This window comes from Populus euphratica, unplaced genomic scaffold (assembly GCF_000495115.2).
Source record: "Populus euphratica unplaced genomic scaffold, PopEup_1.0 scaffold49.1, whole genome shotgun sequence".
In the NCBI taxonomy this organism is placed as follows: Eukaryota; Viridiplantae; Streptophyta; class Magnoliopsida; order Malpighiales; family Salicaceae; genus Populus; species Populus euphratica.
Genome location: NW_011499875.1, coordinates 483217 through 501675, shown reverse-complemented (window position 1 = coordinate 501675; position 18459 = coordinate 483217). Strand labels below are relative to the sequence as shown.

General features: G+C 29.9%; 2 protein-coding genes across 3 annotated transcripts; both read right to left on the bottom strand.

Annotated features, from left to right (window-relative positions):
• Positions 1-4972: 4972 nt before the first annotated feature.
• On the bottom strand, positions 4973-8437 carry LOC105128185 (replication protein A 70 kDa DNA-binding subunit E-like). Its single transcript, XM_011029736.1, has 2 exons — positions 7953-8437; positions 4973-7536 (listed from the first exon to the last, which is right to left on the bottom strand). The coding sequence occupies exons 1-2, from the start codon at positions 8225-8227 to the stop codon at positions 5247-5249; spliced, it is 2565 nt and encodes an 854-aa protein (XP_011028038.1). The 5' UTR covers positions 8228-8437; the 3' UTR covers positions 4973-5246.
• A 4950-nt stretch (positions 8438-13387) lies between these two features.
• Positions 13388-15924, bottom strand: LOC105128183 (60S ribosomal protein L13-1-like). 2 transcript variants are annotated; one of them, XM_011029733.1, is made up of 5 exons: positions 15823-15924; positions 14781-14896; positions 14501-14634; positions 13921-14079; positions 13388-13836 (listed from the first exon to the last, which is right to left on the bottom strand). In XM_011029733.1, exons 2-5 carry the CDS (start codon positions 14887-14889, stop codon positions 13615-13617), a joined length of 624 nt encoding a protein of 207 aa, XP_011028035.1. In that variant the 5' UTR covers positions 14890-14896; positions 15823-15924; the 3' UTR covers positions 13388-13614. The 2 variants fall into 2 exon arrangements, with proteins under 2 accessions (XP_011028035.1, XP_011028036.1); XM_011029734.1 differs by having other exon boundaries at positions 15780-15877.
• Between the last annotated feature and the right edge of the window lie 2535 nt (positions 15925-18459).

Genomic DNA, 18459 nt, shown 5'->3' with positions numbered 1-18459 from the left:
TGTTTAAAACTATAGGTATGTAAAAGTATAACTAATGATAAACATGATTTTAATACAAAAATAATTATAAAATTCTAATATGCATGCTAAGCATGTAATCAAGTTTACAATTGATATTACTTTAAAGTTATAGCATGTATATTAGTAATAAAAAATATATATTTAAATTAGAATAAATAAAAATACTTACTTGTTAAAATATTTTAAAATAATAAAAAATTTATTGTTATTAATGATAAATTATTTATTCTTGAAATTTTATTACTTCTCACTTGCACACTTGTACAGATATGATATTTGTAACATGTTTCCCAAAATTACAATATCATCTTAATTTAGATGCATATTTAAATAATATATTTGAAAAAAAAATGAAACTCAAGCATTTTTCACAAAATGAACCTAAGCTCCAGATTAAAAAAAAAAAATCAAAGCTTAAAATAAAAAAACAATTATTAAAACATGAGGCTATGAAGAGTATGTAAGAATCTAAAAAAAATCAAGTTGTAAACTCTTCCTTGGTTGCTTTATTATAGTGAATTTTAGAAATTAAAAAGTTAAATATTTAATAAAAATTTATTTTTATTGTTATAAATGTTTGATTAGCCACTATAAATTAAGAATTACATATAGAAAAACCAAGAGTTATTTGAAATAAATCTTTTTTTTATCTATGATTTGTTTGAAACATATTAATTAAATAAATTTCCAACCAAAAAGATATTGATGATAATAGTAGAGGTGATACAATAGAAATCGTTTTATATATTTATTATAGTAATATATCATTTTTAATTTAAAAAGGAAATTTCATTTTTATTTCCTATTTTTATTCTCACCCAACAAAAATACAAAAATACGTTAACTTTTTATCTTCATTCTCATTATTTCTTATAATTATTGCTTCATTACTTTTAATTAAATACATTTTCCTAAAGGAAATACAGTCCAATTGTTATCAAATTTTAACTAAATACATTTTCTTGTAATTTTTTTATTTTTAACATGTTTAGACAAAGATAAATGAGTTTACCTAGATTTTTCTAAACTACATGCAATACAATTGAAAAATATAGATCCTGTAACCAGACAAGACTTGATAGATAAAATTTGACAAATAAATAATAATGAAATGACCAAGATAATGATACAATATTTTAGAAATGAAACAGATGACAAAGAAGATGCGAGGAACAAAACACTTTGATAGATCATTAAGGTTGTAAAGACCATTCTTAACTCTCTTTTTTTCTTTTATCCTATCTTTTTTTTTATTAAATTCATTCTTAAACTTTTGATTTATTTTTAAATTACCTAATCAAGTCAATACAACTTTTATATAATTTATTTTTAAATCAAGCCAAGTAGAAAGTTTAGTCAATGATTTTTTTTTATCAATTTCATCTTTTTTTAAAAATCAATGATTTTTTTTTATCAATTTCATCTTCTTTTTTTTTAAAAGATTTCTTTTTAAAATTTTTAATTCATCGATCAGATTATTTTTAGACTAATTTATTTTTGAACTCAAGTCAAGTAAAAAGTTGAGTCAATATATTTTTTTTATCAATTTTATTTTTTTAAGAGAATTATTTTTAATTTTTTTATCAATCAATCGAATTATTTTTGAATTAATCAAATCAATTTAGTTATAGGATATTTTCAGTTAGCTAAGTTGATAAAAATATATCAGGATAATCCTCGTATAATTTTATTTTAAATTTATAAAATCTATCCCTATCTATTTTAATAAAAATATAAAATAATTATATTTTTTTAATATTTTTTATTTATTTATTTTTTTACCGGACGCTCATCCCAACACTGGACTGTAAAGCGTGAAGTGGAAACCACTACTACCGACTAAATAATTTTGCAAGATCGATCCATCATGATGTAATGTCAATTATTCAAAGACAAGACATGATTTTGGGAATCTCCAGAAGTGCACTCAAAGGCTCTGAACAGGGAGGAGATGGCGTTGAACTGTAGATTCTGAGATCAACACGGCGGTGTTGGGAACAAGAGAGAAGGCGGTGTGCTTGCTTTGCAACATTTATTACAACGTTGTCCCTTCACGTTGAACAGATGGAATGTGGTACGAACAAACAATCTCCACATTTATGTCTTGGGCACTCCATGTGAGCCAGCCAAGCCTCAATAATTCATCAAGTGCCAGCTTTCTGTTCACTCGTGAAAGCCTCAACTCATTGCTTTCTTTGGGTTCGGAAATGATGCCCAAAGCACAAGCGGTGTGACAACAGAGACGAGACAGCACAGGACAGAAAAATAGAGGCAAAAAAACTACTGCTTTCTCTACCTGCCTTGAGGCTTGACCCCTTCTTCTTATGCGCAAAAAAAAAAAAAAAAATTATGCCTGCAATTATTTAATTAAATGAATTGAAGATTTTTTTATATAAATAAATAGAAAAAAGTTATGAGTAGTAATTAAAATAAAATTAAATCAAAATATTTAATCTAATAATATAAAATATTTACCAACTTTCTTTACTAAATCTATCTATTAAAATTAATTTTTATTTAATCAAATAATAATAAAAATAGATATTCACACAAAATTTATTAAAAAATTAAATATTTATAAGATTTAATGTATTAGAAATATTATCTAAAAATAATTAATTTTTATTATTAAAAACAAATCTCACTTAAATAAAACATAAAAAAATATAAATGAATTAGAATTATATCTTCAAGAATTAAATATATATAAAATGATTTATTAAAAGCCTCTATTCAAAAGAATACTGAATAAATAAAATAAAAAATTATAAAAAATGTATATTAATTACAACATAAATCAAAAGCAAGTGGTGTAGCCACCAACAACATACTTACTAGCACAAGTTTTTGATATTGGGGGACATTGTACACGTTGTCCAAATAACATGTGGCGGCTTCTGTATAATGCATATACCCAATAATTTTTAAAATTTTAATATTTATTAAATAATTTAAAAATATCAAATTACCCTTCCGGTTCTAAAATTAACAAAAAAAAAAAGGTGTGCAAAGATGAGAAGAACGTTGAATGCAAGTTTGATCTTATCATACTGTGCGTGAATTTTAAGAATTATGTCAGAAGAATCTCTTGTTAAGGCAGAACTGGTACTTGAAGTGGCCTGATGAGTTAAAGATGGAGGCGGAGGAAAAATAGCACCTGCTACCTCATGGCTTCAGATGGAAGAAAACCTACAGTGAACAACGAAGCAATTGGCAGGGAATTCTGCATGCCGTGTACGTGCAGGATCGTTCTTTTGAGATCTGGGCATGCCCAGGAGCTTGCCTGCTGTTGGGGGCATTTCAAAATGGTTCTGCAGACGTTTCAACTTCTTTTTGCTTGCACTCCTGGTTTTAGTTTAGGGTTAAATGCTTGATCGACATCTCTAAAGAAATAGCGCAGACGTTTTGAAAAATGCACAAATGGCCTCTTCTGAATATTAGAAAGTGAAAATCTGATTTCTTGATCTATGTTTTTTAATGCTAGGAGCCATAACACAGTGGACTGGAGTTCCTTTCTCATTTTAAGTTTGCTATTAATAATTGAATGCATAAGCTATCTTTTAAACTATTAATCTCACCCACTCATAACACAGTTGGTTGTTTGTGTTTGTTTAGTATTGGTGATATGTGATTTCTAAAAGTATTTTCTATTTAAAAATATGTTAAATTAATTTTTTTATCATCATATTAAAATAATAATGGTTGATTTAAAAAATATGTTAAATTAATTTTTTTATCATCATATTAAAATTATAAAAAAATACTTAAAAAATAATAATGGTTGATTTTTAAAGTATTTTTTATTTGAAAAATACATCAAAATAATATATTTTTTATTTTTTATAAATTATTTTTAATATTAGTACATCAAAATCATCTAAATTTTTTTTATATTTTTAATATTAGTACATTAAAATCATCTATTTTTTTTTTTCATAAGATATTATTTGAAATATAATTTCAAACGAAGACTTAGCCAACTTTTGAATAAGAGAATTCAGCAAGGGTAGTTTTGATGAATGATTCAAGGGAGTGATATTAAAATATATCTCTGATTTTTTTTATTTATTTTAAAATGTAAAATGTAAAAATTTATTTTACAATTATCTACAGAAAATACACACACACACACACACACACAAACTCTCAAATTAATTTTTTAACGAAACACATTTATTTCAGGACACTAACCAAGTAAAACCCAAGAGATGTCCTCATCATCATTACAGACGTCCCCTGTTGTACACTATTGACCTGTTTTACCTTGTTCATATCCAAACTTGCCTTACGCCTCGCTGTCGTGGCTGTGAACTGCAGAAATCACCGGCGACACCTCATCCTATTCTAGTCAAATTTCCGGCAATCTGCTATCAGAATTTTGATTCCACAATGTGTCATCCACAATCCTTACATTGTCGCTTCCAAATTATTCTCCAAAATTACTCAAATCCAGATCATATAGCATTAATCGTTAGCATTCTATTCTTTGTGAATGGCAATTTGGCATTCCATCTTTCAAAGAGGTCGATTGTCGTGTAATGATTAGAAGCTAACATCCCTCTCCCTAATTATACAGTCAAAGCAATAAATACTTCAAACATTGGACGTAAAGTTCCATGACAGGCAATGAATTGAAGTTGAGCAATCTGTGAGCTGCAAAGCAACGCTAAGGATATGATGAGAAAACAAGGAAAATTGTCATGATCAGATAGGGAAATTGATTTCTAGTATCCAACCCCAATTTGACAACGTGTGGTGAACAAGTTGGATATCCACACAAAGCAATTTGATTCCCTGTTGTGCAAGTAGCAAAGGAACAATGTACCAGCGACCTAACTCTAGGGTTCAACATGAGCTGGCTTATAAGACATGCAAGCTACTTTCCATATAACAAGAATAGAACGAGAAGAACATGCAAGAATACAGAGTAAATAAGAAATAAAAATTCAGAAACATATAAACAAGCGAGAATTAATACAGGGACCACTATTTATGAAAATAAGAAACAAGCAAAACATTCAGCTTCAAGATAGATGATGAAGCTAAAATTCATAACATCCCCTGCCAATTCATTGATAAACAAATTCTGTACAGGCTAAAGATGCACAGAAACCACAACCTTTACAGATATTAAACAAGCTAAATCCCATCACCTACTAGATAACATCTCAAAAGGCATTCAATATTTGTAGCACATACTTCTGCTGCTTAATTTCCAGGTAATCTCAGAAACCACCCACATGTTGCTTTGAAATACCTCCCATTTTGCCAGAGCTGCTTAACCCAGGGCAGTCTCTTGCCCAGTGCCCAACTTGATGGCATTTATAGCATTCACCAGTGCCCCCCTGAGATGTTCTATTGGCATAGCTCCCTCCCATAGACTGCCGCGGAGCATTCACCATACTCGGGCAATTTGCCGAGCTATGACTGGTGGCCCCACAGCTGTTGCAGCTTAGATAAGCACCGGAAGAACTTTGCATGGGGAACATAGGGCTTTGCTGGTTTCCATACTGGCCCAATTGATTTGCTGGTAACCCAACATTACCGGCATAGCTGGTGCTCCCCACAGGGTTTGATCCTGGAGGTCCAGCTTGTCTGCTTCCAAAATTTCCAATTCCAGCATTATTCACACCAGGGTTATGGTAACTTGATTCTGCTTTGCAGGCAAAAGAACTATCATTCCCTGATCTAAACTTCTCCATCATACCCAGAAGAAGCCTGGACTGAGATGAATAATTCACCTTTTCTGATTTGACAACAGTAGACTTTACACGCTGTTCATCACTGAAAGTTTCCTCCTTTACTTTTAACTTGAATACATATCTACTAAACAGAACCTGGCGAAGTACTTTTGAAAATCCCTCATCATCTTGCTGTTCATGCTTCAAATAATGCAAATCTTTTGCAGATATACCCATTATCTCCTCACCACATTCCTGGAATGCAGTCACCCATGTTATGCCAGTATGGTCCTGTATCTGAATCTGGAGTATATATCTGTAGTCACATTCATCCACAGATTGATCACACTTTTCACACCGCCACTTCCCATCTCCATTATTGGTGACTTTTTTATTGCATGGCCGTTCCCCTGACATGATGGGGCAAGCTGTATAGCAGAAATTGTCAGACTTAACATATATAACAGTCGCAGGGACAGTGATCCAATCAGGCTTCTCAGATGTTCCTAGCCTCTCATCCTTTATTTGAGAAATAGTCTTGATGACATCTGACCTACCCAAAGTTGAAGTTTCCCTAGAAATTGAAAGAGAAGGAGTGTTCCTCCCTTCTCTGTCAAACCATTCCTTTAGCCTGTTAGCCTCTGGAGAATCTGGTTCTATAAATAGCTGACTTGTAGATATGGTCCCAACTGCCTTCCCACTAAATTCACTGATTCTACCTGATTTGACGGCAAGAACAGGGAAACCCCCTGAATCACAGATGTGTTGTAGCCTTTGACCCTCAGCATTGCAGAAATTTCCCCAGAGGGTTAATTCAACACTTCGACCAGACATATCCTTCAACTGGAGGGTTCTCTTCTGAGTTTCTGTCCCATTTTTTCTCATTAATGAAGTAGTGGGAGTAATGGATGTTACCACCCCAATTACATCCACAACACTATTGTTCTCCATGTCTTCAACATCACTAATGGGACGGAAATGAAATTGCTGCTTTGGAATTGTGTTGTCATCCTCAAAGCATGGCTGTATGGTTGAAGTGCTCTCCAGGAAAATTTCTAGATCATGACGAAGGTGGTTGAAATTCTTTTGAGCAGGTTTTAAATTTCCCTTGGAAATCAAATAAACCCTGCCAGCTTCAATCTGGTGGTAGAATTGGTCAGCCACTTGGTTAAAGCAGGTCACTCTGATCTCTCCGCCATCAGAATCAAGAAGATCGAAGGAGAAAACTTTACCATCACCACGAGCATTATTATAATGCCTGAGCTCCCCTTTTGCAGTCACCCTAGCCTTAATAGTCCACCTACCCTGGTATGGATTCAATGCTGTTATTGGAATGATCCTTGGCGGAGCCTCATTCCTAGCAACTGGTCCTCTGTTACTGTACATTGGAGGCGGTTGCTGATATGCTGACTGTGGGGGGCGGGAATAACTTCCCATATGAGGCTGTGAAATTTCTGGTCTAGGGTTAAGGTAACCTGCATTCTGATTAACATACAACCCGCTTGATGGAACTGATCCAGCAGTAGCTTCTACTTTCGGATAAAGTGGTGGAGCATTTGTTGGAGCAAACCTTCCTGGGCCATAATTGCTAGAAGGGGGTGTATTATTAAACTGATTTATCTCAGGGCTTTGTACAGGAGCTGCAGACATATTTTGATTCCCAACCACACCACCAGTAGCTGAGTTGGTACCAAATGACTTAGGACTTGCATTGACGTTTCCTGGTTGAGCAACCGGTGATGGTGAAGGCCCTGAAGATCTTTGAGCTGCTACAGGATTTCCAATCAACTCACATTCTTCAGCTACCAGGGCCAATTCGAGAATAATAATAATCCTGGATTCAATGGACAAAAAACATCAGCAGCAATAACATAACGTAGCACCAAAAGGGGAAGCAGAGTTTAATTGCTCCAAAAACTAGTAGTGTCGTCATCATTTCAGCTTCAAGATGGGTACATAAAACTTCTTCTTTTTTTCACAAAGATTCTACAAGTAAATGGGCGGGCACCCACGCACAAAAGCTTTCAAAAAAAAATGCCACTATATCAAAACTAAAGCACACACTTTACACAGAACGAGCAAGACACGAGAATAATAGAAACAAAAGCAATTTACCTATTACCAAATTACATAAATTATACCCAAAATCTTCGAATAAACAATCAAAGTAACAATATCTATCAAATCCCCTTAAATACATCTTTCTCTATTTCCTTAAACTAAGACAAAATCTTTAAGAAACAAACTTACATGCGGCCTTGAACGGTAGTACAAGTATACTGATTCAACTGAACAATAGAACCAATCCGCAAGTTCCCGTCTTTAACCAAATGATTAATTTGAGTCCCAAGCATAGCTTGTTGCAAATGAGACCCATCAGATAAAACCAACCGAAACCGATCACTCTGTTGCGGTTGCTTCGTCTGCACCTGCTTCAAATCTGTCACTTGCAGCGTCGGCTTCAGTTCGGCCGAGGTAGCTCCTCCGCTTGTTATCTTGGATATTGCTCCTTCAGTCAGATTCATAGTAAGATTGAGTGTTTGTGATGGGAGAAAGTGAGGGGAAGAAGAGAAAATGAGAGGAAATTGGGCGTTTGGTTCGCGAGAAAGTTTTGAATAGGAAACCCTAGAGAGGAAAAATAGGCTGATGAGGCGCCAGGATTTATTTGGGAGGGAAAGCCTAGAGCCCTTCGATTTTGCAAATTTTCTGGTCTTTAAGATTTGTTGAAGTACCCGAAGTGTCCTTGGCTGACGACGGCTATAAATTGGCTTTGGCTGACGTAGCACGCTAACAGTATGGTTATAATCTTAAAAAAAATATTTTATAATAAATATTTTTAATTAATGTTAGTTTAAAAAAATAAATATTTAGTTAAAATTGTAGTTAAAATTAAAATTAAAAAATAATTTAATATATTTAATTAAGAATACTTTTGAAATTGATGTTATAAAATAATTTTAAAAAATATATATTAATATTGATAATTTTTAATTTAAATATTATAAATTTAACTATTGCTATTATATATATCTAACAAGAACTATAGTTTTTATAATTTTTTAGCGTATAATAAAATTAAATAAAATATTATTATGTATAAAATTAATTCTAAACTAATTTTTTAAAAAACAATTAAAAAAATTAACACATTAAAAAAAATGTCAACACAATGCAATTCAGTATAAATGAACAGTATAATTCTTTTGCATTGTTAATTACAGTATTCATTAAACAATGCAATTAACATAAACAGTACAAAAAAAAGCAAAGAATTTTTACTTTTCAAATACTGTATTTCCAATAAAAAAAGAAATAAAAACCTAATAAACAATATGCTTTTTTTTTTATCCAAACAGCACAATTATATTTTAAATAAAACATAGTCGTAGTCGCATAGCTAAACTGACTTTAAGTGAAGTAAACAATGAAGATATGAAAAGTCACTTGTTATTTCTATTTTTTATAAAAAATAAATAAAAATTATAGCTTCAAGAAAAAGAGTGGTCGTATTCTATATTAATCTACATTTAATTGTTCAGTTAATGGTGATTATTAAATCTCTTAAATGAATTTATTATACGTGTATTCAGTATATGTAATTTACAAGTTTGTTCCAACTAGCTATGTTTCCATTCTACTGTACACTGTAATTTATTTTTTCAGTTATCATTAAGATTATGTTTGGTATTGCAGTGGTTATTATAGTTATAATTTTAAAAAAATATTTTATAAAAAATATTTTTAGTTGAGGTTGTTTTGAAAAAATAGATGTTTAGTTAAAACTGTAGTTGAAATTGAGGTTGAAAAAAAAATAGTTTAATGTATTTGGTTAAAAATATTTTTTAAATGAAAGTTATGAAATAATTTTAAAAAATATATATTAATATTAATGGTTTTTAAATTAAATACTGTCAATTTAACTATTGTTTTTATGCCATGAAATAAATAATACTTTATATAAAATATTTTTTATTATTTCATTAAACTATTTATAATCTCATCACGTATGAAATTCATCAGACAAAAACTACAGTTTTCATGGTTTTTTTAGCGTGCAACAAAATCAGGTAAAATATCATTAGAAACAGAATTGAAATTACGATCATATTCTGCAAATATCATGCTATCATGTGATCTCCTTTTAATTTATGTAGTGTTATTAAATAATATTAAACATCAATTTTTTTAATAAAATACGAGCAAAGGGAAAATAGAAGAGAGGAAAATGGTTTCAGTAGACCAACCCTCCATCATCGTCATCATCATCTTCAAGTGTAACAGCAATTATGAAGACTAAGGGAAGAACAACAGAAAAACTGTTAAGAACAACCCTCGTGGTTGAACAAATGAAAAATGGTTTCAACAGGCCAGCCCAATTGTCTCCCTCGACACCTCTAGCAACGCCATGTCCAGGTAAGAACAACTTTCATGGTTTTCTCATCTAGACAAAATTCACCCATACCCGAAGCACCGGTCAATGAAGGAAGATGGGAACAACTTTATACTGTGTTTATAAACACAGTTGCATGAACAAGAAATGAAAAGCATCTAATTTCTGCTTCAGCAAAATTGAGTTTTGAACGCAAATAAAGATGGTGTCTATACATGAAAACTACGGCTCATTTTATAACCAAATGATATATTGGTACAGTTAAATGAAAACACTGTTGCAGACGCTTAGCCAAACAGACTCTGAAAAAAAGGTTTTTAAAAGTTGAAACAGTTCAGAAGACTAGTAAAACACGGTCTGTGTTTGAATATAAATTTTAAAATAATATAATTAAAAAATATATTAAAAAGATATTTTGTTGGGTTAATTTGAATTTCGCAACTTAACATAACAAACTTATAATTTATGCTGTGAACTCTACAGAGTTTTAAAAAAAATTTAAGATCATTTTTTAGACACTCATAAAATCAAATACGGGCACAATTTTAGAGCATTTATTTAAAATCTTGATAACTCTATAAAAAATAAATTGAAATATATTATAAAATTTGATTTATAATCAATTGAAGTTAATCGCACAACCTCGTGGCCTAGATCATAGACTCGATCAAGATCGATAATTTTTTTAAAATTTTTTATTTAATTACATGATGACAAAAATAATCACTAATAAAATTTAAAATTAATTAAATATTAAGATGTTTGTTTAAGACCTTGATAAACCTACAAATATGTAACTAAAACAACTATTAAAAAAAATATTAAATAATAAATTAAAAATAAACAAGAAAAAACAATGAATATCTAGTTAGGAATTATCAAATTGAAAAAAAAAAAGAAGCTTAGTTGCGCGAGACCTGGACATCCCACACATCTCGGGCTTGCTATTTTTTTTTTTCATGGGATAGATGATTTATCGAATGCCCTTGATTTTTTTTAAAAATAGCAAGCGACAAGTCCCTTGTTTTGCCATGATTTCACCAACTAGATGCATTTGAAAAGTCAAGTCAAGCATGCATGGCATCATTTTGTTAAGAATATTTTCCTCATTCAAAAACATCTTAAAGCAACTTATAAATCCAAATAAATTCAATTATATCTTTAAATAACTCAAAAAACAATTCAAAAATCAAATTGAGGTCTAAAAACTTTACGAAATAATATCTATTTTTTCATGGAAATTTAAAGGTGAGATAACATTTTAATATAACCTTTTTTATTAAATAAAACTTATAAATACAAATATCAATTATTTTATTAGTTAGAACTGTTGTCAACTAGTATTATTTATAAATAAAAACTTGTCATAATCTTAAAACAAAGTTTTAATAATAAAAAAGAACTTATCATAATTTTATACGAAAAACATTACAATAAAAAATAGCAAAATATATTTTTCATTTGTATTGACTATAAATGAGTAATAAAAGAAAACATAAATCAGAAAAAATATTGTTAATATTACCATAAAAATGCTAATATTTTTTTAAGATGACATTATTAGATAATTATTCAAAAATATCATATTAGTAAATTTATTTAAAAATAATCTTATTAAATAAAAAATAGAAGAGCCATTGTAAAAGGAAGGATCACATGTGCCTAGGCTGGAAGAATCAGTCCACAAACCTAGATCACAATTAAAAACCTGGGCTTGCAAAGGCCAGGAAGGTTATGCTCGTACACCTAGTTTTTAAAGAATGGACGACAAATTATTTGCTCTTGTTTTTTTTAAAAGAATTGAACTGACGATATGTTATTCACCTGGATAGGTGACATGTCGTTTCTCTGCAATTTTTTCTTGTCACTGAAGGTAGCTCTAGTGATTTATTATTTTTTTTTAACCTTAAAAATTCAAATTTCAACTATTTTTAACCACAAACACATGAAAAAAATACCATATATATCTCTAAAAATCCATTTATAACCTTTAAATATATTATAATCGACCTAAAAACTTAATTGAATCAAAACAAAACAAAAATATTTTAAAGCCATGTTTATTTCTTGGAAAGTACTTTCCCGTATTTGTTTGCCATTAAAAAAGTTGATCAATGAAAAATACTTTTCGGTTAATAAAAAATACTTTCTGGTTAACGAAAAATAATTTTCATTCAAAGAAAAAATTGGTTTGGTTTTCAGGAAAGTATTTTTCTTTTTGGATGTGTTTGTTTTCCGGAAAGTGATTTTCGGGAAATCACTTTCAAAACTTTCTTATGTTTATTTGTTGTTAGGAAAGTTAGTCAACGGAAAACACTTTCCAGTAAAAGGAAAATTTGACTTGGTTGTCAGGAAAGTGTTTTTTTGAAAAATTTGGGCGGAAAACACTTTTTAGAAGTTGTGAAAAATTTAGAAATGTCATTATTTACTAATTATATTAAATTTGATTTTCAAATTTTTGATTGCTATATGTATTTTATTTGAAATACTTTATGAAATGTTAATTATTATTATTTTAATTTCTTCATCATTTTTTTTTAGATTTGATTTTTATTATTTTGATTATTATTTATTTTATTTGAGATAATTTATGAAATTATATATTTTTTTAATTTCATTCTTATTCAACCTTTTAATTTGTAAGATTTGTTCCTCGTTATTTTAACAAACTTGAGAAAAATAAAATATTAATAAATTACTTTTCAATTTATTTTTTACAACATAACCAAATACTGAAAAATATTTTCTAGTTCATTTTCTATAACACTACCAAATATCAAAAAATAATTTATTTTTTAGGAATTCACTTTTTCCATAATTTAGTTTCCAAAAAAAAATAACTTTCTTGTAAACAAAAGAGTCAAAACTCAATCTACTTTTTTAGTGTTATTAAAATTGAAAACCATTTTAACCGAGTCTTGCTTTTAAAGATGAATATGTAAATTCCAAAATCATTCTTTTTGGTAGGTAGAATTTAGCCTTTTTTGATTTTAGTAACATTCTTTTTCTCTCCACTTTGTCTTCATGAATAGAAATGTAATAGAAATAAAGTTATGTAACGAAATATAAAATTCCAAAACAACAATGACCAGATAAACATGTAAACGTAAGCTTGAGGGAACAAAATGAAGTTTTCCGCGTGAAAATGAAAAGGTTCTCCAAATGAAGTTTACTTTCAAACTTTTGTTAACTGCATATTTTATAAATTTCACGCTTAATTCAATTCAGAATTTTTATAATATGCTTTGTGAAACAACTAAATAATGAAATTAAAAAGAAATAAGTTCCACGATGAAAAAAAAAAAAAAAACACATTGTGTCTTGAACAGTGTCAAACTCGATGTAATATATCTTGTCCTGTGCTACAGTGTCCACACTAAAACAAAATGTTGTTCTGGGTTTTTAGGTGTAATGTGCGCATTTGAAGCAAGTTATGGTGGAGACTAAAGGATGGAAACAAGTAAGATGAAACAACAAAAATCCCACTTGCCACTCAAAAATCCACTTGATAGGGTCAAACTTCTACTTCTTCTCTTCCTTCTCGGCTTCTGCTGCCCTCTTCAACCTGGCACCAACATGGCGTGCATTCGTACGCTCCGCACGGAGCTTGTCATAAGCCTTGAATGACTTCATCTCCTCGGTGACCTTCACAAGCTCCACAGATGCCTTCTCGCGTACAATAGGCAGAAACTGTCCTTGTACTTGAGTAGCAGTTGCCAGTTCCTCAGGAGCAGAATCACCAGCCTGCAAGAATACATGTATAAAATTGAAATTCAAAGTAGAAAAACAGAGAATCATCATATTAGTCCATCATATCAAAGAAAATACCTTCAACTTGCGAGCCCGTCTTGGGAAGACAACCAATTTGGCCTTGTAGGTGTTCAGCCTCCGAATGTTAGCCTGGATACCCTCCAAGGAGCGATTCTTGCGACGGTGATCAACTGCAATTCCTATTGTAGGAGCAAGTTTCTTTGGAATACCAGCAGCCTGGAGAAGGAAAAAGAAATGGGTTATCTATCTCGCAAAACTAATAAAAGTATCCATGGTTGCCACAGAACCACAGATATCCAATATTTCATGGAAAGTGAAAACCATTCCGAATACTCTTGCCAGACCTAAAACAAATTTACATATCCCTGCTCACCAAGCAATGTCAATGAATATTAAATGCAAGCACATGTTCATCTCCAATTACTGTCAGTACGAAACACTTCAAGTTCAAATCTGAAAACAAGCACAGATAAACACAGCTCTATTTAAGTGTCAAGTAGAAGCACCCTAACATAAAGTATTAAGCAAATGCTTGTAATTAATAGCTAAGAACAAACAAATTAAGCATTCTGAGACTCGAATATGATTGGACATGAACAAGCACCTGACTGAATCAGGGAAAAGAAAACCAACTAACCTTGAGTTCTTCAAGAGAAAACCCCCTACCAGCTCTCACTTTCATATTATACTTCAAAGTCTGGCCATGTACAATAGGTCGAAGAGGTCCAGCTGTAGGCCGAGGAAAGATCTTGACTGCCTTCTTCTGACGAGCTGAAAATGGTTTTCATGGATAACACAGACATGATTATTTTTAATAAAGTGCTTCCAAATAAGGACCCCAGAAACAACAGGTATAGTATATAGAGACCAGAGATGGGTAATCCATTACAATTAAAAGTAAAATAGAAGCTGCTCACCAATGCGTCTGCGAGTCTTTCGGGCTGGTTGGTTAAACCATGTCTTGACATAGTTTTGCCAGTGCTTCTTGAAGTGCCCATTGGGCACAACATTGTTATGCTTAACCATTTCTTACCTAAATGAGCATAAGATTTACAGAGTTAGAGACATGACATTGTATGTACGAGACAATTGAGTGAAAGAATCAAGCTAACAGCATGAAAAAGGCAAAACTTAAGGCAACAACAATACAACCAAGCAATAATCTCAATTTGTTTCTACTGAAACACCATGATCATCACTTAGGTTAACCATTAAATGTCTTCCTATTCATTCATAGATTAAAATACTGAACTAAAAAAATATTCAACAGCAGGCTGGCAAGAAAGCAACAAATAACTCATAATCACTACAGCCACATCCACACTCATCAGTAGAGAGTTAAAATTCTAACAACTTGCCCAGGTCCCTAGAACGCAATAGTTCAATCATTCCAAAGCATTACGGGCTCATCTCAAGAACTGAGAATTTAAATATTGCAGTGACACTGTCAGTTAAGATCTCTCCAAACATTTTTCTCATGATTTTATTAGACGAGAGAAGCCATAAATCAAAATCAAAGCAGCAGGATAAAGAACACGGACATTAACAAAAGTGACTTAATAACTCTGGTGAGAAGTAAACCAACCAACAGCTATACGCTGGTTAGAAAAACAAACTAGGCACAGATTCACAAATAAAAGAAGTAAAACATGGTTTATTTTGTATCTCTTTAACCTTTCATTTTCTCAGCAGCCAAACATGTAGGAACGATTACATAAAGAAAAAACAAAACCCAGAAAGTAAGCATATGTAAGACAGTGCTTAAGATTCATCAGATCCAGCAATGCATTGGCAAAGCAAGCAGAACACGATACAACGATTACCCAAGTATCGGGTTACTTGCAAGATACAAAAAACAACAACAAGGACAACGTATAAATTCAACAGCACAGCTGTGAGAAAATGAAATATCGAACCTGTAGTTAAAGGGGAGAAGCTAGGAGATGCAAGGGAGAGTACTTGTTGGAAAGAGAGACGCGCGCAGCTGTCAATGAGAGACGAAGGCTGTAGGGTTTTTCAGGGTTTGCATTGGGGTATATAAGCTTGTGAGAAAAAAAATTAAAAAAAAAAAAGAGTAGGAATTTCTGGGCTTCGGTTAGTGTCTCTCTTTAACGGGCTCCATTGAGTTATCTAACTCGGTCCAGTTCACCGTCTTCCTTTTATTATTTTATTTACAGTGAAATTTGTAAAATAAAACACACAATAAAACTTGCCATGGATGTGGTTACAGTACTTTAAGTTTATTTTTTTGAGTTCGAGAAAATTGTGTCATTACATATATTCTCTTCTATAATATTTTTATATTATCATATTGAATTTCGGTTAAGGTTTCAGCCATATATTTGTTCGAAATCATTCTTTTAACACTTCAACCAGATGTTTTGAAACAAAGGTTTGGAAAAAACCTTTTCATTCTTTACACTTTGATCCTCGAATTCTTAAATTCTTTTCACTTTGATCTCTAACTCGTATTGTATTATAGTCTAACCCTTGAATTCAATTTTTTTATTCCTTGAATTCAATTTTTTTATACCTTGAATTCAACAGGGTTTGGAGTAATTGCAGTAGGAAATTGACAACACGTAAACAAGGTTAATGGAAATCCTCCGGGATTTATGGTCGAGAGAGACCCCATAATATTTCAGTAGAAGAAGCTCCGAAGCTTGAAGAAGAAGAGGATAAGTTTGGGCTCTCTGCAAACCATTTTTTAATGTATATTTAATTAAAATTAGGATTAAAATTGAGGTTAAATAAAAAATAATTTAATATCTTTAATAATATATATTAGTTTTAATATTTTAAATTTAACTATTGTTATTATATCATTAAATAAATAATTTTTATATAAAAAAATTAATTATTCTATTAAATCATCTATAATTTCTTCACATATAAAATTCATCCGACAAGGTCTATAATTTCTATGGTTTTTTAAATGTACAACAAAATTAAATAAAATATCACTATGAATAAAATTAGTATTACAATTAAATTCTGTAAAGGTTATGCTATCGTGTGATATTTTTTTAATTTATATAGTGTCATTGAATAATATTAAATATTTATTTTTTAATAAAACATATTTAAAAAAAAATTATTGTTTATGTGAACATTTACATGAACAAAATAAATAAATAAAATCACAATACTGTTATGTGTCAACAAATATACACAGTAAATTAATTTATTTTTCACTATTCAGTTAATAAAAATAAACAGTATTGGCAAAACAGGTGTGTCTTACTTCTCCCTATCCTGCGTTTCTATGTGATTTTGTATGGGTCTCATAAATTAAAAACACTGTTTATCACTTTAACCAAACAACATAAAATTATAGTTTTTTCATAACATAACTGCCGGTGTGTATGCAAATGCTACGTAATAGTGCATGCATGGTTGTTATCGGGGTAGACATTTCCATTGCTTCTATTTGAGCAAATTACTATTATTATCACAACTATAAATCAACCTTTATTATAATAATGTCTTTCTCATTTTTTTAAAAATTATTTTTTAATATTAAATTATTATAAAATTTATATTTTATTATTTGTTTTTTTATAAACTTACCTCAATTTTATAATCTTTATTGTAAGTTTAATATTTTAATATAGGATAAATCATTTTTTCACCTTTTCTAATTTTATTTTATATTTTATTTTTTAATATTAAGTTAGTTAAAAATTAAATTTTATATTTTTTTTATTTATATCTTATAAGATTATTCTATTTTCAACCTGGATTCTAAATTTGGAAAGTTGATTATATTCATTTTTCCATGTTATTTTTTAAATGGATTTCATATTTTTTTAAATTTATTTTTTATGAGGCTGTCCTAATCTCATAACCCAAAACACAAGTTTGATAAATTAACTTAGATTGACTCGATTTATTTTTTTCAAGTTTTTTAATTGAATATATGTATTTTTTAAAAAATTTCACCATTCAATAACTCAATTTTTGTTTTTTATTTAGTTTTTTTAAAACTTCATAATTTAATATTAAGTTGTTTAAGAATTTAACTTCGTGATTTTTTTAATAAGTTTTATGTTAAGTTATTTCAGTCTCATGGATCTATTTTTTTTTTTAATTTCAACCTTCAACATTGAATCTGTTAAAAATAAAGTTACATAGGTTTTTTTTACTTGTTGTTGTGAGATTATCTTGGTCTTATAACTCAAATATTGAATTTTAATGGATTAACATGCGTTTAATAGAGTTCATTTTTCTATTCTTTTTTGAATGATAATTTTTTTAATTTTTTACACTTGATTACTAAAAAACTAAGTTTCATAATTTTTTTCTGTTTGCTTTACATGGTGTAATCTTAATCTCATAATATAAGTTGCGAGTTCGATAAGTTAACCAGAGTAATTTATTTATTTATTTTAATTTATTTTTTTCTTCGATGTTAAATTGATTAGGAATTAGACTCATAATTTTTTTTGATTTGTTTTTTATAAGGTTATCACGGTCTCACGATATTAATTATAAATTTAATAGGTTGATACAAATCGATTTAATAAATTATTATTTATATATTTAAGAGTAAGTAATATTTATTATTTTACCATATCAATATTAAAAAAATTATTT

What these genes read in the sequence shown, in the direction of transcription:
- LOC105128185 (XM_011029736.1), bottom strand. Translation starts at nt 8,227, where the DNA reads ATGAATCTGACTGAAGGAGCAATATCCAAGATAACAAGCGGAGGAGCT. An exon ending in ACTACCGTTCAAGGCCGCAT is followed by an intron (nt 7,537 to 7,952) that starts GTAAGTTTGTTT and finishes CATTGAATCCAG; the next exon opens with GATTATTATTATTCTCGAAT.
- LOC105128183 (XM_011029733.1), bottom strand. Translation starts at nt 14,889, where the DNA reads ATGGTTAAGCATAACAATGTTGTGCCCAATGGGCACTTCAAGAAGCAC. An exon ending in AAAGACTCGCAGACGCATTG is followed by an intron (nt 14,635 to 14,780) that starts GTGAGCAGCTTC and finishes AACCATTTTCAG; the next exon opens with CTCGTCAGAAGAAGGCAGTC. An exon ending in TTTCTCTTGAAGAACTCAAG is followed by an intron (nt 14,080 to 14,500) that starts GTTAGTTGGTTT and finishes TTCCTTCTCCAG; the next exon opens with GCTGCTGGTATTCCAAAGAA.